Raw genomic sequence first — 24,069 nt, 5'->3', positions numbered from 1 at the left:
AAATCTCATTTACATTAATTTATAGGCCAAATGGAAGGAATTTAGTGTTCAATTGCTGTAAATAAATGCCTATTTAAATCAGCTTTCCAGTGGGTCCCTGTGGAACGCGCTGGTTTAGAACGTTCACATTGCGGTAGATTTGTGCCCCCAAATGCCGAGAAAAATACTGCGGGATATAATGGGCCCAAAATGAGCTACTCGCAATATTAAACTTTGTATAAAGGGATCTTAAGAAGCCCTTTTTTATGTAAAAATATGCAGCCTACCTTCAGTTATTTGCTCTATGAGACCCTGCGGTTGCTGGCGGTCGCGGGTTTAGAGATTGATTTTTAAACTACTATAACTATTATACGAGGCCTTTAAAACTAATAATAGCTTTTGCGACGGGGTCTTCCAGCGATTTTTCGTTAATAATTAACTAGGCTGAACATCTTCGATTTGAACAGCCTAGAGAAAATCGTGTTTTAAACCCGCCCCCCTCTAAACGGCGCCAAAATCGCGCACACCCGCAGCGACAGATTTTCAGCGACGCTTCAGGTAGGCTTTGCAACATACCTACTAATTGGCTTGGTATAATTGTAAATTGTCCCTGGTGTTTGTGTGTGTGTGTGTGTGTGTGTAGGTGAGTGGGGATCACTGGTCATAAGGTCATAAGTGATTGGAGCAGAATTAAGCTATTCGGCCCATCAAGTCTATGCCACCATTCAATCATGGCTGATCTATCTCTCCCTCTTTACCCCATTCTCCTGCCTTCTCCCCACAACCCCTGACACTCGTAATGTCCTGCCTTCTCCCCACAACCCCTGACTCTCGTACTAATCAAGAATCTATCCCTCTCTGCCGTAAAAATATCCATTGACTTGGCCTCCACAGCCTTCTGTGGCAATGAATTCCACCCGATCGGCATAGGCTCGGTGGGCCGAAGGGTCTGTTTCCGCCCAGTGTCTCTAAACTAAATTAAAAAGACAGTGAAATCATTTCTACCACAATCACACTTTAAAGAACAGATCTGTATGACTTTAGCCCCACTCTCCAATAAATAACAATCGGGGCCCAGTTGAAGGGTCGATGTCTATTTAATTATTGCTACAGCAATTTATCTTCAATAATTATATTAAATTCTCATCTCCGTTGCTTGCCAACAAAATTATTGGAGCTCTTTCTTCAATTTCCTCCGAAGAATTGCTATGATTAAGCAGCGTGATTCATCTGTTGGGCTGTTTGTAATAGCTGGCCGCCTTCCCATTCGTGGTAAACAGCAATCCATTAAACCACAAAAGTGAGTTCCGTGTATTTCTAAACACTTTGCTGACCTTTTCACTGCACGTGTTACATTCAAGATCAAACATGTGAACTCGCTGTCCAAATGTCACGGCGTTATACAAGTACCACACAATCAAGGAGTCGCAGCGTTACCAAACTGTAACTGGCCGTAAAATTATATTCCATCTGGAGTTGTCCCAACTCTCCTTGGGACAACTCCAGAAATGTTAAAGAGTGTTCTTTTAAATTTCACACACTACAACCCCGTTACAATAGCCTCAGGTTCATTTGCGTTGGAAGGAACTGCAGATGCTGTTTTACACCAAAAATAGACACAAAAAGCCGGACGGAGTAACTCGGCGGGACAGGCAGCATCTTTGGAGAGAAGGAATGGGTGACGTTTCGGGTCGAGACTCTTGTCATTTGTAGATTATTTGTACATTATTGGATATGGATTATACATCATCCTAGTCATGTAAATTTATCTTTAATACCTGACTGCTCAAACATTTATGATTATCCAAAAATGGCAGCACAGTAGGTGCTTTTCAGTGCCAGGGACCCGGGTTCAATCCTGACTACGGGCGCTGTTTGTATGGAGTTTATACGTTCTCTCTGTGACCACGTGGGTTTTCATTGGGTGCTCGGTCTCCTCCCACACTCTAGATGTGCGGGTTTGTTGGTTAATTAGCTGCCAAAAATTGCCATTAGTGTGTAGGACATAAAGTGCAGGAGATGATGGTCGGTCTGGACTCGATGGGTCGAAGGGTTTGTTTCCACGCTGCATTTCTAAACTAAACTGATCTGAGTTAAAGGTCTCACAATGAAGGGAGGTTGAGGGGAGACCTGAAAGATGTGTGTACAATTGTGAGATACACAGGTACGGTTGACAGCCAGAATCATTTTTCCAGGGTGGAAATGTCAAAGGCTAGAAGGTGAGAAGGTAAAGATTTAAAGGAGATGTGCAGGGCAAGGTTTTTCCACTCAGAGATGGGTGGTGCCTGGAACGAGCATCCGGGGATGGTGGTGGGGCAGATACACTGGTGATGTTTAAGAGGCTATCGTAGATGCTTCAGTGGCTTTTAGATACGTACATGGTTCATGTGCAGGCAGAGATTAGTTCAACCTGGCACCTTGATTGGCACGGATATTGTGGGCCAAAGGGCCTATTCCTGTGCTATGAAATTGTTTAGTATCTATATATATTACTAAAACTCTCATCTTGTTTCTATATTTGTTTGCCCGGTTTGTACCTATATTTGCGCAAAAACGGTACAGGACAGCACTACAATTTTTGCACCACCTCTCTCACCATTGTCCTCTGATGTCAATTAAACAAGTTTTGTTCGGATTGATGGTATATTTTACAAGTTATTGACATTAAACTTTACAAAAACCACTTTAAAAAACCTGTTTTCTACTTGCCCTGCCCGTCAGCAGTGTTCCACCCCACAATGACGTCACAATGGGATCCCGAATTTGATTTAGATTAAAAAAACATTTAAAAATAGAGGAGCGGGGAAAGTCGGAGGGTGAAGAGAAGGGGAATGGAGTGCTGGGGGATGAGGGGGAGTGGAGGATAGGGGTAGGAAGAGGGATGGCGAGGTGCAGTTGGGGAGGGTTTCCATGACTCTTGTCACAACGGGGATCTCTGGTGTCACCACGGTAACCCGTCAGCCGCGCCTGCGCGGTTGGGGGCTATGGGTGAGTGGTGGAATATTGCGTTGGGGACGGGGCCCCAATGGGTCCCACTTGGTCTAGTTAACACTTAAAAGGGAGAGAATAAAAAAATCAGTTACCTTGCAACTTTCCATATGCCACCAGAGAACCACTAAATGTCACACCGCCGATGTAGGTGCCCAGATAAGCCACTGTCTTGATCAGATTGGCCGCGGGATGGGTGTCGAGGTGTGGGAACTCGATCATGTATTCGGCCACACAGGTGAAGACTGCCGCCAGGCCGACCAGACTGTGAAACGCAGCAACCAGCTGAGGAAGGTCGGATATTTCGATGCGTTTGGCAATGGTGAGACCTAAAACACAAAGATGGCATCAATAAACAGATGGAATATCCAGCTACATCCTGTTTTATATGAAAGGTACACATGAAACGCTGGAGTAACCAGCAGGGGGCGGCAATGGTGGCGCAGCGGTAGAGTTACTACCTCACAGCGCCAGAGACCCCGATTCAATCCTAGTTTAAATCTTTTTATTTGAATTTTGAATTTAACAGCAATTTGCATACATACAATGATAACAGACAGTGATAATCAGGACATAATTGTACAACAGTATGTAAACGACCCTCAAAACCCTTACCCTTACCCTTACCCACCCTCGCCACCCGGGAACAAACAACACTCACATACGTACACATCCACACAAATACGATTAAAAAAAATAAAAATTTAAATTAAAAAAAATAAAATAAAAAAGAAAAAAACAAATAAATAAATAAATAAGCAATAAATTAGAAGAAAAAAAAGAAGAAGAAAAAAAGAGATTGTGGGGAGGGAGGGGATAGCAGCTGCAATAAGACAGAGCTGTGATAGAGGGCACTCAGTCCTCTTCCGAGTCCGGAAACAAGTTAAGATTCAATCCTAACCACCGGAGCAATTCATGTGATAAGAGCAGAATTAGGCCATTTGGCCCATCACGTCTGCTGTTGCTGTCATGGTATCCTGGGTTAAGATTCCCAAGATCAAGTCCATCTTTATTCCTGTTTGCAGAATGTATTACACTGTGGCGGATCCCAGCGGTTAGGGCACTTGCTATGCGAACCCTCGGCAGTCGGGGGCAGGGTCACGTGACTGGGCAATGGCGGGAAGGAGTTGTCACGGGGTATAGGGGTATGCCCTGGTATATAACGAACCCCAGGTAAACCTTCCCTCTCTCTTCCTCTTCTTCTCTCTTCGCATGAGTGTCCTGCCACCTCAGCAGCTCAGCTCGAGCCCACGAGGCAACAGCCTCGCAGCAGCAACAATGACCTTTGTGTTAGAGGACTAAACCTGTTTGTACATCTAACCTATAATGCCTTAATAAAGAAACCGTTTATTCACGCCGTTTGGTGCCTCTACAACGCCACTGTGTTGGAGTGGTTGTGAACACTTAACATTGGTGGCCTTGTGCTAACCGAATTAAATGTAACTGCTAAGTTTTGCAAGCGGTGGTGAATTTTAACACTTTTGGGAAATGCAGGGAAATAAATCGCTACCCTGCACAAAATGAACAGAACTCCCAAATTTACATTGCAAAACATTAATCCACAGAGCGACATTTCTAGAAAGGCGTTTTCTAACAAAACTGAAAAGGTTGCAGTGTTAGGTTCTGAATGGAGCCAACTATGTGGTACATACCTGCCATCATTATAACAGTTACATAATCAGACTGGGCACCAAACCTTTACAAGCTCCCAGATCCCATTAAAAGTTGTTACAGCTCATCATCATCATCATCAATATTGAAAACATAGCCTTACAATGCCGTGTACGACAGTGATCGCAACTTCTACTGAAGTGTGGATGGCTGTTTGCTCGCTAGAAGCTCATCCGCCCTTTGACAGGCCTTGTTGTTGGTCCTGCTGGGGATCCACAGCCCCCTCCTCACCTGGCAAACCAGGTGGGGGAGAAGGTTTAGTCGCCGACTGTCCGACCATGGAGCAGGTAGCACGGGATTACATGGTACCCGTGGCGGGGGGGAACTCCTCCCGACCTGACCAAAGGTCCGGTCACCCGACTGGACCAAACTACTGTTACAGCTCGTCCACATCAATAAGCACGAGAATTTCAAACAATGGTGCCATTTCCACTTGTTGTGCAGGAGTGGAATATCTGAGGACACCAGTAATAGAGGACATCTTGTTTATCTAACTGCACCTCCAATGACATTAGGTTTAGGTTACTTATTGCCATGTATACCAAGGTACAGCGTGAAAAGCTTTGTTTTGCATAAGCTCTAGGAGCAGAACCTAGCCATTCGGCCCATCAAGTCTACGCCATCAGGTCAGATAATACTATGTATGAATACAATCAAGTCCAACTCAAGTACAACAGAGAGAGCAAAGGGGTAGATACAGAGTGCAGAATATAGTTCTCAGTGTTGTAGCGTTCCATAGTTCCATAGGTGAATCCCAATGTCCACAATGGGGTAGAGGTGAACCAATACAGCACAGGGAATGATTTAACAAACCCTTAAACAAATAGTCAAACAGCGTGAAAACTGGCCCTTCGGCCCAACCTGCCCACACCGACCAACATGTCCCATATACACTAGTCCCACTTGCCTGCGTTTGCTCATATCCCTCTGAACCTGCCCTATCCATGTACCTGCTCATTATTCTGGTTACTCATTATTTCTTAAAATGTTTTTTTTTTTAAATCTCCTCATAAAATGTCTCAAGACGTTGTGCATACAATACATTTATTTGAAGTATGGTGACTATTACATCAAGTTGTTATGGTGAGGAATAAGACTGATGGCCAGATAGTCTGCCTAGGTGGTTTTGGCTAGAGGAAGGAATCTTGAACAGCATTGCTTACCCCTTTGAGCAAAGTTGCATGTGCGAGTCAATGTCTACTTTAAAAGTTAAATTAGTATATGCATTTGCCATAGTCTGTGAGAAATGCTGTACTAATGTCCATTCCATCTCTTGGACTTGCTGCATGTACCTAGATATGAAAGCACATATTAATCCTCGTAGATATAACAGTTGGGAACAGCCAAAGTTCCAAAGTCCAAGCAAAATATCTTCCATAAAGTTCAAGAACCCCACTAGAAAATGGTTGGAACCAGGCCTGACGGAAATTGCTTCTGTGTTTTGCTCCTTTACTTTTGATTTGCAATAATTCAAACAAATCAGACACAGACATCTTATCCGTGGCACCTTGTATTTCAAGGATATTGGTCACCATTCTTGTTATCTAAAGAAAGCAAGATCAACTCTGATAAAGATTTGGATAGGCTGTCAAGTTGGCTGTAGTTTCAGCCTGCGTTATATATTAAATTATCCAATGCCACTGGACTAGGGTGTCCTTCCCCAACTACAAATTCCTTTTTCGACTATCATAGATCATTTCTCATCCTCTTATTTTTCACTAACTGGCGGAAATATGTTAACCGTTTCATTTGCAAAGATAACCCAAGAATCACCGCATCGTTAAACAAATCTAAAGATAATAAGGATATCATGCACTCTTGCATTAATGTTCTGTAATGCAGACTATTTAAGAGTTTAAATAAATTGACAGAAATATGCAAGACTTATGCATATAACCAATCATTTAAGAACCTGAAGAACCACTACCCGAAACATCACCTATCCATGTTCTCCAGAGATGCTACCGCTGAGTTACTCCAGCACTTTGTCTTTTTTTGTAAACCATCTGCGGTTCCTTCTTTCTCCACTCATTTATAGTCAGTTTAACAAGGAACTTTGTAACATGTCAAGTTAAGGGCAGCACAGAGGCACAGCGGGTAGAGCTGCTGCCTCATTGCCCCAGTGACCCGGGTTCGACCGACTTCAGAGGCGTTCTCTGTGTGGAGCTTAATTAGCGAGAAGTTTGAATTTGTGTTTGTGACGGCGTGGGTCTCCTCCGGGTGCTCTGGTTTCATCCTACATCACAACGACAAGCGAGTTTGCAGGTTAATTGGTCTCTGTAAGATTGACACTTTTGTGTGGGGGAGTGGATGAGTAAGCGGGATAACACAGAACTGGTGTTCACGAGCGATCAATGGTCAGTGTGGATTCAGTGGGATGAAGGGCCTGTTCCCACGCTGTATCTCTAAACTAAGCTGATATACATAACCAAACTACCCCACGTTTTAATTAGTCTTCAGGTCATAATAAAGTAATCTTCACCTTTAGATATATATTCATAAAGATGTAATGATAAATATTTGTAATACTGACTGAAAATACTGAAAAGATACAGCACAGAAAATCTTCCTTAATAACCAGGTCATCCAAATAATTGAGTAGAAATGTTTAAAAATTATAAAGGCTCAAGTTTAACAAGACATTGATATTATAATGACGATATTATGATTGTCAATGGAACAATATTTTTACTTGCAGCAGCATAATAGGTGTGTAAAAACTCAATAGATAACAATAACTGTAACTTGATCTGTGAGTGGAAAGTGGAGATAGAGTGAAGAAATACATCTGCAGTATAACTGGTCCTGAAATTCTGAGTACACACAAAATATTAAAACACTTTATCTTATTTTCTCAGCAACAGCACCATCTACTGCCAATAAAAAGGGACTTGCAATCAAATATCTGTCTCACATCCTGTGGCTTACACTCTGCCTCACCCAGATATTACACACATCAGTTTTTGGATCGAGCACCTATTGATTTTAATGAATGCAGTATTTGCACCATCTCAAACAGAACCCTCGAGACTCCAACCCATTATCTCCGATGTACAGGACTGTCTTATGAAGAAAGACTGGATAGACTTGGTTTATACTCTCTAGAATTTAGGAGATTGAGAGGGGATCTTATAGAAACTTACAAAATTCTTAAGGGGTTGGACAGGCTAGATGCAGGAAGATTGCTCCCGATGTTGGGGAAGTCCAGGACAAGGGGTCACAGCTTAAGGATAAGGGGGAAATCCTTTAAAACCGAGATGAGAAGAACTTTTTTCACACAGAGAGTGGTGAATCTCTGGAACTCCCTGCCACAGAGGGTAGTCGAGGCCAGTTCATTGGCTATATTTAAGAGGGAGTTAGATGTGGCCCTTGTGGCTAAGGGGATCAGAGGGTATGGAGAGAAGGCAGGTACAGGATACTGAGTTGGATGATCAGCCATGATCATATTGAATGGCGGTGCAGGCTCGAAGGGCTGAATGGCCTACTCCTGCACCTAATTTCTATGTTTCTATGTACAGAGTTTGCAGCTATTGTGCAGGAAGGAACTGGGGTGCTGGTTTACACTTAAGGGAGACACAGAATGCTGGAGTAACTCAGCGGGACGGGCAGCATCTGTGGATAGAAGGAATGGGTGATGTTTCGGGTCAAGACCCTTCGTCAGACCTCTAAGTACAGCTATTGTCATGGTGGTGCAGCGGTAGAGTGGTTGCCTTACAGCAAAATGCACCAGAGATCCGGGTTCGACCCCGACTACGGGTGCTGTCTGTATGGAGTTTGTACGTTCTCCCCATGATCTGCGTGGGTTTTCTCCGAGATCTTCGGTTTCCTCCCACACTCCAAAGACGTACAGGTTTATAGGTTAATTGGCTTGATAAAAAATGTAAAATTGTCCAAGTTGGCGATATGCAGAGTACTGCCCTGCCGACTACAAAATTCAGATGGTTGAGTTCGAAACTGATTGTATCTGGGTATCTGATCCGTTTGGATGGCATGCAAAACAAAGCTTTTCACCTTGGTGTAAATAGCATTAAGAAACCTCAACCTAATTTCATTGGGAGGTGCAGTTAATAAACAAGACGTTTTCCACTACCAGTGTGTTCACATATTTCACCCCTCTACCTGTGACAATAATAAACCTAAACTTACAAATTCAATTTTGGAAACCCTCTGGAGGAGTTAATACTTTTCTTATTATAGAACTATGTACAAGATGGTGGCAGAACGTGGCAAGTCAGCGTGCGGGTCTCTGATGAAGATCTATTTTCATCCGATACAATCGTTCTCCTCCTTCAAATCTCTTTTAACGATTGCGCCCGAGTTTGGCTTGATTGTATGTTTGTGTAGCATTATCTTATTTGACTGGATAGGCAAGCCAAACAAAGCTTTTCACTGTACCTCGGTACACTTGACTATAATAAATCTAAACCTACAATACAGTTTTCTCTTTCACAATCAGACTGAAGAAGGGTCCCGACCCGAAGCGTCATCTGTCCATTCCCTCCACAGATGCTGCCTGCCCTGCTGAATTCCTGCAGCATCTTGCGTTTTGCTCAAGATTCCAGCATCTAGTTCTTTGTGCCTCTATTCTTCTGCTCAACCTTTTATTGTCGGTTGCTATAGTTCTCACTTTTTTGTTTGTTCTCAATTTATTTTTCCAACTTGTTTTTATAAAGACATCCTTTGCTGTATTCGGAATAGATCTTCAAGCCTACCACTAACCTTAACCGCCTATTGTGCATTCACATTGTGGCCTCTTTAATGTTGTTAATAGTTGGTTTGTCCATCCAATTAATCCTTCCTCCTGACTGGGAAATATTTTTGCTGAGACTCACAAGTTATTTCCAAATTTGCCAATGCTCGCCTACCGTCTTGTTTGCTAAAATAAAAAAATAAAAAACAAAGTGCTGGAGAAGCTTAGCGGGTTAGGCAGCAGCTCTGGAGAACATGGATAGGTGACATTTCAGGTTGGATCTGTTGACTTTACTTCAGATACAGCGCGGAAACACGATCTTCGGCACACCAGGTCCGTGTCGATCACGATCCCCGCACACGAACACCACCCTACACGCTAGGGACAACTTGCAATTTTAACAATTAACCTACAAACCTGTAGGTCTTTGGAATGTGGGAGAAAATTGGAGCATCCGGGGAAAAGGGAAAAATGGGACTGAGGAATGGGAGGTGAGTGTATGAAAGTGGAGAAAGGAGCAGGGTGATTGAGTGGGGATGGGAGATGTATTTTCACACCAGGATGAGAGTGGAGGGGAAGAGAAAAGGGGTAGGGGATCGGAACTTGAAATTGGAGAATTCACCATTGTAATCTACCCAAGCAGAATATATATTTCCAGTTTGGGTGTGGCTTTATCTGGGTTTCACCCTGAACCTTAAATAGGCAACCAACTATTGTTCCAGATTTTAGTTTAGGTTAGAGATGTATTCATTTTGCAAACCATAATATTCAGTGCCTTCTCCAATTTAACAAAGCACAAATTGCCATCAACACCTCAACCACGACGCGTAGGAAGGAACTGCAGATGCTGGTTTAAATCGAAGGTAGACACAAAATACTGGAGTAACTCAGCGGGACAGGCAGCATCTCTGTTGAGAAGGAATGGGTGACGTTTCGGGTCGAGACATTTCTTCATACTGAGGTAGGGTCTCTCGGTTTCAATAGACAATAGGTGCAGGAGTAAGCCATTCAGCCCTTCGAGCCAGCACCGCCATTCAATGTGATCTTGGCTGATCATCCCCAATCAGTAGCCCGTTCCTGCCTTCTCCCCATATCCCCTGACTCCGCTATTTTTAAGAGCCCTATCTAGCTCTCTCTTGAAAGCATCCAGAGAACCTGCCTCCACCGCCCTCTGAGGCAGAGAATTCCAGACTCACCACTCTCTGTGAGAAAAAGTGTTTCCTTGTCTCTGTTCTAAATGGCGTACTCCTTATTCTTAAACTGTGGCCCCTGGTTCTGGACTCCCCCAACACCGATAACACGTTTCCTACCTCTAGCGTTTCCAAGCCCTTAACAATCTTATATGTTTCGATGAGATCCCCTCTCATCCTTCTAAACTCCAGAGTGTACAAGCCCAGCTCTCTCAGCTGGGAGAATATCCATTCTCTCAGCATATGACAGTCCCGCCATCCCGGGTATTAACCTTGTAAACCTACGCTGCACTCCCTCAATAGCAAGAATTGTAAACCTACGCTGCACTCCCTCAATAGCAATCCCACACTCCAAAGACGTGCAGGTTTGTAGGTTAATTGGCTTTGGTAAGAATTGTAGATTGTCCCCAGTGTGTGTAGGAAAGCGCTAGTGTATCGGGCGATCGCTGGTCGTCACGGACCCGGTGGACCGATGGACCCGTTTCCGCGCTGTATCGCGAAACTAAACCTAAAACTACGACAAACCAATCCAGGACAACCAGTCATGGAATTAGGAATGAAGAACTGAAGATAGGACGTGAACTTGAGGAAGATACCTTCATTTCCAGTCAAACGTTGGTTTTCTCACCTAGGGTTCCACCCATTGCCATGGCAGCAGACATCTGGCCAAGGAGCTCGGGGGAGGGTTTGACTGCACCCAAGGTGGCAGCCAGCCCACCAGCTACGCCAATCATGCCCAACGCGTTTCCCAATCTGGCCGTTTTCTGTGTTGAAAGGCCGGCCAATGCACCAACGCAGCAGAGACCTGAACCGAGGTACATCATCTGCAAGAGCAAAAAATATATTACGTTGCAATAATATTTATCGGGCATAATAGTAACAGAGTCCATATGAATCACTGAATCAGAGTCATAGAGTCACACAGCATGGAAACAGGCCCTTCGGCCCATGCCAACCAAGATGCCCCATCTAAGCGAGTCCCATTTGTCAGCGTTTGGCCCATTGCCCTTTGAACACATCCTATCCATATTTCTCTAAACGTCTTTTAAAAGCCAAAATTACATCCACTTGGGATGAATTGGGATAACAGTGTTTTGTAATTCTACTAGATAATTGAATGATGGCTTCCATTTTAGCAGTAAACTGCATCGTTCCATGAGTGGCTAACAACTGGGAACAATTGTCAAAGCAAACAGAATTAAAATACATCAGGTTTCTGCTTCACCGCAGCTCGTATCACCAGCACGGATGTGGTTTTTCACACAAAGGGTGGAGGGTCTATGGAAAAAGCTGCCAAAGGAGGTCGTTGAGGCAGGGATTATCCCAACAGTTAGACAGTTATATGGATAGGACGGGTTTGGAGGGATATGGGCCAAATGCGGGCAGGTGGGACTAGTGTAGCTAGGACATGTTGGCCAGTGTGGACAAGTTGGGCCGAGGTCCTGTTTCCATGATGTGTGACTCTATGACTAACAGCTATTGAAAAGAACAAATGTAGCAATTTCACAATAATGTTACCAATCCCATCAAGATAGTCATGATGGCATGGGCTTTGGACAAGTTAATTTTATCTGGTAGAGAACTATTCATGTAAAGTACTCTTACAGTACAAGCACTCCAGTGCAGCCTTTAAACTGGTTAAATCAATTTGACCATTAATATAGTTAAGTCATTTTAATTCTTAACAGAGCCACAAGGAACTGCAGAGGCTGGAATCTTGAGCAAAACAAAGTTTCGGGTTGGGATCTTTCTTCGGACTGACTGTGAGAAAGAAACTGAAGATAGGTACAAAAGGGTCGAGACCCTTCTTCAAGACTGAGTCAGGTGAGTGGGAAACTAGAGGTAAGGAAAAGTGCAGAACAAATCAGAGCCGTCACTGAAGGCCCAGGAGCCCACAATGGTCCATTGTTGGCTGTGGAGGAGGTGAAACCTTATTGTACGTCAGAGATAATGGGTTGGAATCTACAGGGTCTTGTTTGAGTATTGTATTAATTAAAATCAAGACCAGTCTGAAGAAGGGACCCAACCCGAAAAGTCATCTGTCCATTCCCACCACAGATGCTGCCTAACCCGTTGAGTTCCTCCAGCACTTTGTTTTTTGCCCATTTTTTTAACAGTTTTAAAGTGTCCCCCCCCAAGCAATTTAAGCAGAATTCTGAAAATTAAATCCCCGATGGCTTACGTGCTGGATAAGATTGTCGGAAAATAAAAGAGAGAAGGATAATTTGTACAATTGTGAATTTTGTTCCATTTACACACAAGAAGCTGAAAACAAAGGGGGGCCTGGTGTGGGGTGGAGGGGGGGGGGGGGGGGGGGGGAGGGCACCGAGAACAAAGGGGGAACCATTGGGAACTACATGGAATACTTTGTGACTTTGTCTGCGTCCTTTATGTGGTGACTCTTTGCATACCTTGTGTGTGCCTTGTGTACCTTGTGTAAGCAAAACAGAGACAGTGTGACTCATTCCTTCCTTCACGTATTGTGAAGATGCAGTGAACCAAAACACACAATGTGCTGAATAACACAGGCTGAAGTAAGCTGGCACTGGCAATGAAGAGAAGGGAAGTAAACGCAACCTGCTCTATGTTGTATCCGCTGGCCAAAGTAGCTCCGTAGCCACCAATAAACATTGCACCAGGCAGCATGTACAGGTAGTTGTACTCCGGCGGGTCTGTGGGTCGTTTAAACATATCCAACATCCGTTGCGTAATGAGGAAGCCACCTGAAATAGCACATTTACAAAATAGACGTTTAATTCCGGTGCCTGCAGTGAAAGGAAGCATCTGGCAAGTGAAGAATAATTAACAGGGTAACAATAACATCGCTACCAGTGGAGGCATTAAAGCAAACTACTTCCATTCGAAGCTTTTAAAAACATTTCACATCACTGAATAAAGTCATGTTGGAAGGATCTGCAGATGCAGGCTTACACTGTAGATAGACACAAAGTCTATAGGAGGTCACGGTGGTGCAGCGGTAGAGTTGCTGCCTTACATCGAATGCAGCGCCAGAGACCCGGGCTCGATCCCGACTACGTGTGCCGTCTGAACGGAGTTCGTACGTTCTCCCCGTGACCTGCGTGGGTTTTCTCCGAGATCTTCGGTTTCCTTCCACACTCCAAAGACGTACAGGTTTGTAGGTTAATTGGCTTGGTCAATGTAAAAATTGTTCCTTGTGGGTGTAGGATGGTGTTAACGTGCGGGGGTCGCTGGTTGGCACAGACCCGGTGGGCCGAAGGGCCTGTTTCCGCGCCGTATCTCTGAACTAAAATGCTGGAGTAACTCAGCGGGACAGGCAGCATCTCAGGTGCCCTACAGGAGTTTGCATGTTCTCCCTGTGACCAAGTGGGTTCCCTCTGGGTGCTGTGGCTTCCACCCACATGCCAAAGAAATACGCAGTGAAGAAGAGGAAACGTAATCCCTTGAGTTAGCGATGCAAGAAAGACGGTCCAATATTGGATGGAGGGGGCGAAGTCTCGAATCAATTGCTCACATTCACTCACATTGATCACAGTAATGCTCTTTCCAACCTACCTGCTATGTTAATCGATGATATAAACGCAGCCAACAGGGCAAGAGTTTGAGGTGCGCCTGATGGCAAGTAACCTCCTCCCATTAGGACCAGGCCACCCACTGCTGTAAGTCCTAAACATTGGAGCACAAGAGCAAATTACAATCTGGAGAAACATTTGTCTCCAGTTTTAAACAATTTACCAAACAGTATAGAGGCCTGGATAGAGTGAATGTTGAGACGATGTTTCCACCTGTGGGAGAGTCTAGGACCAGAGGCCACAGCCTCAGAATAAAAGGATGTACCTTTAGAAAGGAGACGAGGAGGAATTTCTTTAGTCAGAGGGTGGTGAATCAGTGGAATTCATTGCCACAGAAGGCTGTGGAGGCCAAGTCAATGGATATTTGAAACAAATTTATTCATGGCTAACCCCTTGAGATGGACAGTCAACTCGTTTTCGAGGGGGTCCAACATGGAACATACAGCACAAGACATAACATACATAGAGGCTCTCATTGACCCACCTACCCGGGACGACAGATGGCACAATGGGCTAAGTGTTCGGCTGGCAACCGGAAGGTAGCCGGTTCGAATCCCGCTTGGAGTGCATACTGTCGTTGTGTCCTTGGGCAAGACACTTCACCCACCTTTGCCTGTGTGTGAATGTGTGTGAGTGATTGGTGGTGGTCGGAGGGGCCGTAGGCGCAGATTGGCAGCCACGCTTCCGTCAGTCTGCCCCAGGGCAGCTGTGGCTACAGAAGTAGCTTACCACCACCGAGTGTGACTGAGGAGTGAATGAATAATGCGATGTAAAGCGCCTTGAGTATTAGAAAGGCGCTATATAAATCCCATCCATTATTATTATTATTACCCACACACCAATCCCAAAACCCCTTCATCCCCACTTGTTATAGTTTATAACAATTGTTAATTGGCTTTTTGGCGATGGATATTTTTGGCGGAGATTGAAAGATTGTTGATTAGTATGGGCGTCAGGGGTTATGGGGCGAAGGCAGGAAAATGGAGTTGAGATTGAGAGGGAGAGATAGATCAGTCACGATTAAATGGCAGAGTAGACTTGATGGGCTGAATGGCCTAATTCTGCTCTCAGAACGTATGAACTTAAGTCAAAGTTGTAAACAATTTAGATCAAAGGGTTTATATTATTAGCCCCACAGAAGGAAACATGCCAACTAACATTTACAGATCATACTTTCAATGAAAAAAAAGTAATTTGTTCACAATTACGCCAGTCTAGTCTGCATTTCATCCCGGTTCTCCGGGGATCATGGTTCTTCTCCGGGGTTCATGCCTCAGCTCAGGTCGGGCCCTTTCGATTAGAGTCCTTGCACTATATTGTCACTATGCAAACTACTCACCGGAGATGGCATTGGTGACCGACATGAGTGGCGAGTGGAGAGATGGCGAGACGCCCCACACAGTGTGATAGCCCACGATGCCCGCCAGTCCAAAGGTGGTGACCATCTGGGTGAAAGCCGCGTTTGGAGCACCTATTCCCAGTCCCAGCGTTCCAAGCACACCTGGGAACCAACATTAGTGCTCTTTCAGTAACAGATTGTGATTCAACTAACAGCACAAATATTGATGAAAACTGATGAAAAGTAATAACAATACAGATATCGTCTCTACACAGAAGAGGTGTGCCAGCATTACATACACCTTCATTATTAATAATGTGTACAAAGGAACTGCTGGTTTATACTGAAGATATACACTAAATGCTGGGGTAACTCAGCGGGTCAGGGTGCATCGCTGGAGAAAAGGCATAGGTGACATTTCGGGTCAGAATCCTTCTTCACACTTCAGAGTCTGAAGAAGGGCTCCGACCCAGAACGTCACCTATTCATTTTCTCCTGAGATGCTGCCTGGCCCTCTTAGTTACTTTTTGTGTCATTCTCATTATTAATAAAACTGATAATACAAACTACTTTGTACAAAACTGATAACACAAACGCCTCAGTTGCCATGCTGTGAGAACGGAGAGGTTGAGATGGAGTTTCTTCCCAGAGGCCATTAGGACTGTAAACTCCTCTCACCAGGGACTAACTTTACTGAACCACTCTACTGCTTTTTTTTTAATTGCTGTTTTTTCCCCCTTTTTCCTTCCGCCCACAATATTTAATATGTAAAGGAATATGCGATTGTGTTTATAGTTTGTTTGTTTGTCTTTTTGCACAAAGTCCGCGAGCATTGCCACTTTTCATTTCACCGCACATCTCGTATGTGTATGTGACGAATAAACTTGACTTGACTTTGATCTGATTTTTGATGAATCCGTGAATCAAAACAGTAGTTCATCAAAACATTATGGGTGGCACAGTGGAGCAGCAGTGGAGTTGCTGCCTTACAGCGTCAGAGACTGGGTACGATCCTGACCACGGGTGCTGTCTGTGCAGAGTTTGCACGGTCCCTCCGTGACCGCGTGGGCTTTCTCCGGGTGCTCCAGATTCCCCCCCATACCCCAAAGATGTGCAGGTTTGCAGCTTAATCAGCCTCTGTAAATTGCCCCTAGTGTGTGGGGTGTGGATGAGAAAGTGGTCAATGTGGACTCGGTGTGCTGGAAGGGCCTATTTCCCCGCTGGGTCTCTAAAGTGTAGAGATGTTTATATAAACATATCAAATTATAAAAGGACTGGACAAGCTAGATGCAGGAACAATGTTCCCAATGTTGGGCGAGTCCAGAACCAGGGGGCCACAGTCTTAGAATAAAGGGGAGGTCATTTAAGACTGAGGTGAGAAAATACTTTTTCACCCAGAGAGTTGTGAATTTATGGAATTCCCTGCCGCAGAGGGCAGTGGTAGGCCAAGTCACTGGATGGATTTAAGAGAGAGTTAGATAGAGCTCTCGGGGCTAGTGGAGTCAAGGGATATGGGGAGAAGGCAGGCACGGGTTATTGATTGGGGACGATCAGCCATGATCACAATGAATGGCGGTGCTGGCTCGAAGGGCCGAATGGCCTCCTCCTGCACCTATTTTCTATGTTTCTATGTAATGTCACTGGGGAACCTGGACCACTGTCTCTCTAAATGTAAAGAACATTAACATTCTTGTTTTCTTACCTGCTGTGTAGACACTGGCAGAGGTCATTGTCGTTGTGAAAGGAGAAACTACGGGCTTCTTGTCGCCTTCGGCCGCAGATTTTGGTTTGACAGGCGCACTCACTGGGACATTTAACGGCTGGGGTGCTGGAAACAGGTTTTTGCCTTCCTGAGTACAAAAAGTGTTAAATCTTCACAATTCCATCCCTTTTAAATGAGAATCAATTAATAATACTTTTAATTCACGCGCAAAATTTATTTCGGGTCAGAGTTGTACAGCACGGAAACAGGCCCTTCGGCCCACCTTGTCAATGCTGACCAAGCTTTTTTGGATTCATACTTTATGGTCCAAATTCAGTAAGTGGTTCAATCTAAAATAACTTGTAAGAACATAAATATTTTTAACGTGGCAAAACTCACAAAGTATTCATTGAATCCTGCAGATATTTCATTGCCAATACATACCTGCATTACTACAGTGCCTCTGATAACGTGGTCCATTGTGCCGTAGTTAAATTCCTCCTTGGGCTCATAGTAAAAGTATTCCTTGTCAGCACTGATCGCCTTCAACAGCTTCAGCACGTTGTTTGAGTATAGGCTGCTGGCCTGTGTGGCCATTCGGCTTGGCAGGTCAGTATAACCCACGTGGGTCACTCCCTGGCGGGGGCAGAAAGAACAGAGTTAGCAAGGTCATGCCGACAGCTTACCAGAAAAAAAAAATCTATTTCTTCTTTAGACCAGATAAGCGCTTCGCACTCTTAAACCCCTGTCCCACGGTACGAGTTCATTCCAAGAGCTCTCCCGAGTTTGCCCTGATTCGAACTCTGAGATTTACAGTAATGGCCACCCGTCGGTATTCGGGGCTCTCGTGGACATTTTTCATCATGTTGAGAAATCTTCACGAGTCTTCCCGTGCTTACCTGCCGTTAGCGAGTCTTTCCGAGTACCTGCCGTTAGCGCTAAGAGACGTCCCCGAGCTCCGACGTACCCGCTACGTTCATTCTCCGTGCTTACCACGAGTTTCATTTTTTTTTTAAACTCGGGAGAGCTCTTGGAATGAACTCGTACCGTGGGACAGGGCTATTACATAGAACAGTACAGCACATGACTATGGACCCAAAATGCTGGAATAACTCAGCGGGTCAGACATCATCTTTAGGCTAGGAGGGAGAAACTGATCAGCCTTGATTGAATGGCAGAGTAGACTTGATGGGCCAAATGGCCTAATTCTACTCCTATTCCTTTATGACATGAACATCTCTGGATATAATGGATAGGTGGCGTTTTTGGGTCGAGACCCTTCTTCAGACTGAAACGTCACCTATTCCTTTTCTCCAGAGCTGCTGCTGCCTGTCCCGCTGAGTTACTCCAGCATTTTGTGTCTATCTTCAGTGTAAACCAACATCTACAGTTTCATCCTACAGAACACAGCACAAGAACAGGCCCATCTGCCACAATGTCCATGGCAAACATAATATAGAAACATAGAAACATAGAAATTAGGTGCAGGAGTAGGCCATTCGGCCCTTCGAGCCTGCACCACCATTCAATATGATCATGGCTGATCATCCAACTCAGTATCCCGTACCTGCCTTCTCTCCATACCCTCTGATCCCCTTAGCCACAAGGGCCACATCTAACTCCCTCTTAAATATAGCCAATGAACTGGCCTCGACTACCCTCTGTGGCAGGGAGTTCCAGAGATTCACCACTCTCTGTGTGAAAAAAGTTCTTCTCATCTCGGTTTTAAAGGATTTCCCCCTTATCCTTAAGCTGTGACCCCTTGTCCTGGACTTCCCCAACATCGGGAGCAATCTTCCTGCATCTAGCCTGTCCAACCCCTTAAGAATTTTGTAAGTTTCTATAAGATCCCCTCTCAATCTCCTAAATTCTAGAGAGTATAAACCAAGTCTATCCAGTCTTTCTTCATAAGACAGTCCTGACATCCCAGGAATCAGTCTGGTGAACCTTCTCTGCACTCCCTCTATGGCAATAATGTCCTTCCTCAGATTTGGAGACCAAAACTGTACGCAATACTCCAGGTGTGGTCTCACCAAGACCCTGTACAACTGCAGTAGAACCTCCCTGCTCCTATACTCAAATCCTTTTGCTATGAAAGCTAACATACCATTCGCTTTCTTCACTGCCTGCTGCACCTGCATGCCCACTTTCAATGACTGGTGTACCATGACACCCAGGTCTCGCTGCATCTCCCCTTTTCCTAGTCGGCCACCATTTAGATAATAGTCTGCTTTCCTGTTTTTGCCACCAAAATGAATAACCTCACATTTATCCACATTATACTGCATCTGCCAAACATTTTCCCACTCACCCAGCCTATCCAAGTCACCTTGCAGTCTCCTAGCATCCTCCTCACAGCTAACACTGCCCCCCAGCTTAGTGTCATCCGCAAACTTGGAGATATTGCCTTCAATTCCCTCATCCAGATCATTAATATATATTGTAAATAGCTGGGGTCCGAGCACTGAGCCTTGCGGTGCCCCACTAGTCACTGCCTACCATTGTGAAAAGGACCCGTTTACTCCTACTCTTTGCTTCCTGTTTGCCAGCCAGTTCTCTATCCACATCAATACTGAACCCCCAATGCCGTGTGCTTTAAGTTTGTAAACTAATCTCTTATGTGGGACCTTGTCGAAAGCCTTCTGGAAGTCCAGATACACCACATCCACTGGTTCTCCCCTATCCACGCTACTAGTTACATCCTCGAAAAATTCTATAAGATTCGTCAGACATGATTTACCTTTTGTAAATCCATGCTGACTTTGTCCAATGATTTCACCACTTTCCAAATGTGCTGCTATCCCATCTTTAATAACTGACTCTAGCAGTTTCCCCACTACCGATGTTAGACTAACTGGTCTGTAATTCCCCGTTTTCTCTCTCCCTCCCTTCTTAAAAAGTGGGGTTACGTTTGCTACCCGCCAATCCTCAGGAACTACTCCAGAATCTAAAGAGTTTTGAAAGATTATTACTAATGCATCCACTATTTCTGGAGCTACTTCCTTAAGTACTCTGGGATGCAGCCTATCTGGCCCTGGGGATTTATCGGCCTTTAATCCATTTAATTTACCCAACACCACTTCCCGGCTAACCTGGATTTCACTCAATTCCTCCAACTCCTTTGACCCGCGGTCCCCTGCTATTTCCGGCAGATTATTTATGTCTTCCTTAGTGAAGACGGAACCAAAGTAGTTATTCAATTGGTCCGCCATATCCTTGTTCCCCATGATCAACTCACCTGTTTCTGACTGCAAGGGACCTACATTTGTTTTAACTAATCTCTTTCTTTTCACATATCTATAAAAACTTTTGCAGTCAGTTTTTATGTTCCCTGCCAGTTTTCTTTCATAATCTATTTTTCCTTTCCTAATTAAGCCCTTTGTCCTCCTCTGCTGGTCTCTGAATTTCTCCCAGTCCTCCGGTATGCTGCTTTTTCTGGCTAATTTGTACGCATCATCCTTCGCTTTGATACTATCCCTGATTTCCCTTGTTATCCACGGATGCACTACCTTCCCTGATTTATTCTTTTGCCAAACGGGGATGAACAATTTTTGTAGTTCATCCATGCAGTCTTTAAATGTCTTCCATTGCATATCCACCGTCAACCCTTTTAGAATTAATTGCCAGTCAATCTTGGCCAATTCACGTCTCATACCCTCAAAGTTACCTTTCTTTAAGTTCAGAACCATTGTTTCTGAATTAACAATGTCACTCTCCATCCTAATGAAGAACTCAACCATATTATGGTCACTCTTGCCCAAGGGGACACGTACAACAAGACTGCTAACTAACCCTTCCTCATTACTCAATACCCAGTCTAAAATAGCCTGCTCTCTCGTTGGTTCCTCTACATGTTGATTTAGATAACTATCCCGCATACATTCCAAAAAATCCTCTTCCTCAGCACCCCTGCCAATTTGATTCACCCAATCTATATTTAGATTGAAGTCACCCATTATAACGGTTTTGCCTTTGTCGCACGCATTTCTAATTTCCTGTTTGATACCATCTCCAACTTCACTACTACTGTTAGGTGGCCTGTACACAACACCCACCAGCGTTTTCTGCCCCTTAGTGTTTCGCAGCTCTACCCATACCGATTCCACATCCTGCAAACTAATGTCCTTCCTTTCCATTGCGTTAATCCCCTCTCTAATCAGCAACGCTACCCCACCTCCTTTTCCTTTCTCTCTATCCCTATAATGCCAGATTAACATTGACAAGGAACTGCAGTTGCTGGTTTATAGTAAGAGGCAAAGTGCTGGAGTAGCTTAATGGGTCAGGCAACATCTCTGGAGAACATGAAGAGGTGAAGTTTGGGGTTAGGGCCCTTTTTCAGTCACCACTGTCTGAGCAAGTGTCTGTATAAGGTTGCTGACTGCTAATCCCCTCTGTCTTCATGTGATCCACCTCCCTCCATTCCCTGTATATCTAAGTGCTTATCTCAAAGCCTCAAACGCCACTACCATCATTTCTTCCTCCACCACCACCTTTGGCAGCACATTCCAGGCACCCACCTCTGTGCAAATTAAAAAGGTTGCCCCACACATCTCCTTTACACTTTGCCTCTGTCAACTTAAACTTAGGAGTAGTCATGGACTCAGACCTGAACTTCAACAGCCACATAAAAACAGTCACAAAGTCAGCCTACTATCACCTAAAGAATATATCAAGGATTAAAGGACTTATGTCTCAGCAGGATTTGGAAAAATTTGTCCATGCATTTATCTTCAGCAGGCTCGACTACTGTAACAGTGTCTTTACAGGTCTCCCTAAAACGTCGATCAGACACCTGCAGTTAATTCAGAACGCTGCTGCTCGAGTCCTCACTAAGACCAAAAAAGTAGATCACATTACTCCAGTTCTGAGGTCTTTACACTGGCTTCCTGTCTGTCAAAGAATTGATTTCAAAATACTACTGTTGGTTTACAAAGCACTGAATGGTTTAGGGCCAAAATACATTTCTGATCTTCTGCTTAGCTACGAACCACCCAGACCTCTCAGATCGTCTGGGACAGGTCTGCTCTGTGTCCCCAGAGTCAGAACTAAACATGGAGAGGCAGCATTTAGTTTTTATGCACCACATATCTGGAACAAACTCCCAGAAAACTGCAGGTCTGCTGCAACTCTCAGCTCTTTTAAATCTAGACTGAAGACTTTTCTGTTTGCCGCTGCCTTTCAGTAAACAATACAATTTATTAATTACCTATACTGCACTGTAACTTCTATTCCTGGTTTAATTCTATTTTAAATATTTTATTTGATTGCTTTTAATTTTGTAATTATTTTATCTGAATAATCTAATAATCGTTTTACATCTAAATGTCATTTTATATGTGTTTCTTTCCAATGCTTTTAATGTTTTATGAAAAGCACTTTGAATTACCTTGTTGTTGAAAGGTGCTATCCAAATAAACTTGCCTTGCCTTAAAGGTATGCCCTCACGGGATATGTCATGAAGGTGGGTGAGACCAAAGGATCCAGCGTGGGGGAACCGTTGTGAGGGGGGTGGGGGGGAAACAATTAAGGATATAGCGTGGGATACTTTCTAACTTTGTCGATGCCCTTTATGTGGTAACTATTTGCATACCTTGGGTAGGCAAAACAAAGAACATCACTGTGTCTTGTCACATGTGACAATAAAGTATCATTCATTCATTCACTCTAGTCTTAAGACACTTCCACTAAGGGGACAGTCTAACGGGCCTGTCCCACCTCGGCAATTTTTGGGGCGACTACAAGCGACTGCCGCAAAATTTTCAACATGTTGAAAAATTTTCGGTGACAGTGGTGACAATTTTTGCCATCGTGTGTTGACATAGGTGCTGTCACCGGTTGTCATAGGTGAATTCCATTAAAACTAGTCCCTGGCAGTCGCCTAAAGAGTCGCCTAAGTGGGACAGGCCCTTAAGCCTCTCATGACTCTTCAAAACTACTTTTTAATTACTAACCTTATGAACATAGACTTCTTCAGGTTTTGTTGTAGCCACGTTTCCACCAGCCTCGGATGCCAGATCAACGATGACAGAACCATCCTTCATTGTTTCCACCATGTCCTTGGTGATAAGAACTGGTGCCTGCTTCCCTGAAAACCCACACATCAGGTAGTATTAGCAACACGTTAACTAGTCGACCTTCCTTTTACCTTTAAGAAACAACTGGAGATGCTGGTAAATCAAAGGTAGACACAAAATGCTGGAGTAACTCAGCGGGTGAGGCAGCATCTACGAAGCAAAGGAATTGGTGACATTTCAGGTCAAGACGAAGAAACGTCCCCAATTCCTTCGCTCCATAGATGCTGCCTCACCCGCTGAGTTACTCCAGTATTTTGTGTCTACCTTCCTTTACCTTTCCTCCGTGTGACTGCAGGATTGTGCCTAAGCACAAGTACGTCGACCAGTCTGAAGGAGGATCCTGGCCCTGAAACGTTGCCTGTCCATTCCCTCCACAGATGCTGCCTGACCCACTGAGTTTAGTTTGGTTTAGTTTAGTTGGAAACAGGCCCTTCAGCCCACAGAGTCCAGGACGCCCACTGATTACCTGTTCACACTAGTTCCATTCCCTACACACTTGGGAAACTCACAGAGACCAATGAACATACAAACCTAAATGTTATGTTACTAAAACGTTACTAAGTGTGTATCAATGGAAAGCAATGATAATGAGCGCAGCATTCCTTCAACATGTCTGGGTTATATTTTAGAACCTTAGTCATTGCCAGGCCAATGGAAGCAAAATGAGTATTTGCTTATTTCTCTTAGGGCAGCACGGTGGCACAGCGGTAGAGTTGCTGCCTCACAGCGCCAGGGTGCCGGCTTCGATCCCGACTACGGGTGCTGTCTGTACAGAGTTTGTACATTCTCCCCGCGACCTGCGTGGGTTTTCTCAGAAATCTCTGTTTTCCTCCCGTACTCCAAAGACGTGCAGGTTTGGAGGTTACTTGGCTTGCTACAAATGTA

At 44.4% G+C, this 24,069-nt stretch overlaps 1 protein-coding gene across 2 annotated transcripts in view; it reads right to left on the bottom strand.

Moving 5' to 3' along the window:
- Positions 1-24,069, bottom strand: part of nnt (nicotinamide nucleotide transhydrogenase) — a 60,921-nt gene that overhangs the window by 19,741 nt on the left and 17,111 nt on the right. For both annotated transcript variants that reach the window (XM_033050394.1, XM_033050393.1), the window contains exons 8-15: positions 23,062-23,195; positions 17,555-17,746; positions 17,111-17,258; positions 15,409-15,570; positions 14,053-14,163; positions 13,096-13,241; positions 11,147-11,342; positions 3,063-3,296 (exon numbers count right to left, since the gene is read on the bottom strand). In XM_033050394.1, the coding sequence (XP_032906285.1) occupies positions 3,063-3,296; positions 11,147-11,342; positions 13,096-13,241; positions 14,053-14,163; positions 15,409-15,570; positions 17,111-17,258; positions 17,555-17,746; positions 23,062-23,195 (1,323 nt within the window). The remainder of the gene's footprint in view (positions 1-3,062; positions 3,297-11,146; positions 11,343-13,095; positions 13,242-14,052; positions 14,164-15,408; positions 15,571-17,110; positions 17,259-17,554; positions 17,747-23,061; positions 23,196-24,069) is intronic.

The sequence above is a fragment of the Amblyraja radiata genome, chromosome 34 (genome assembly GCF_010909765.2).
Source record: "Amblyraja radiata isolate CabotCenter1 chromosome 34, sAmbRad1.1.pri, whole genome shotgun sequence".
Classification (NCBI taxonomy): domain Eukaryota; kingdom Metazoa; phylum Chordata; class Chondrichthyes; order Rajiformes; family Rajidae; genus Amblyraja; species Amblyraja radiata.
This window is presented reverse-complemented; position numbering and strand designations above follow the sequence as displayed.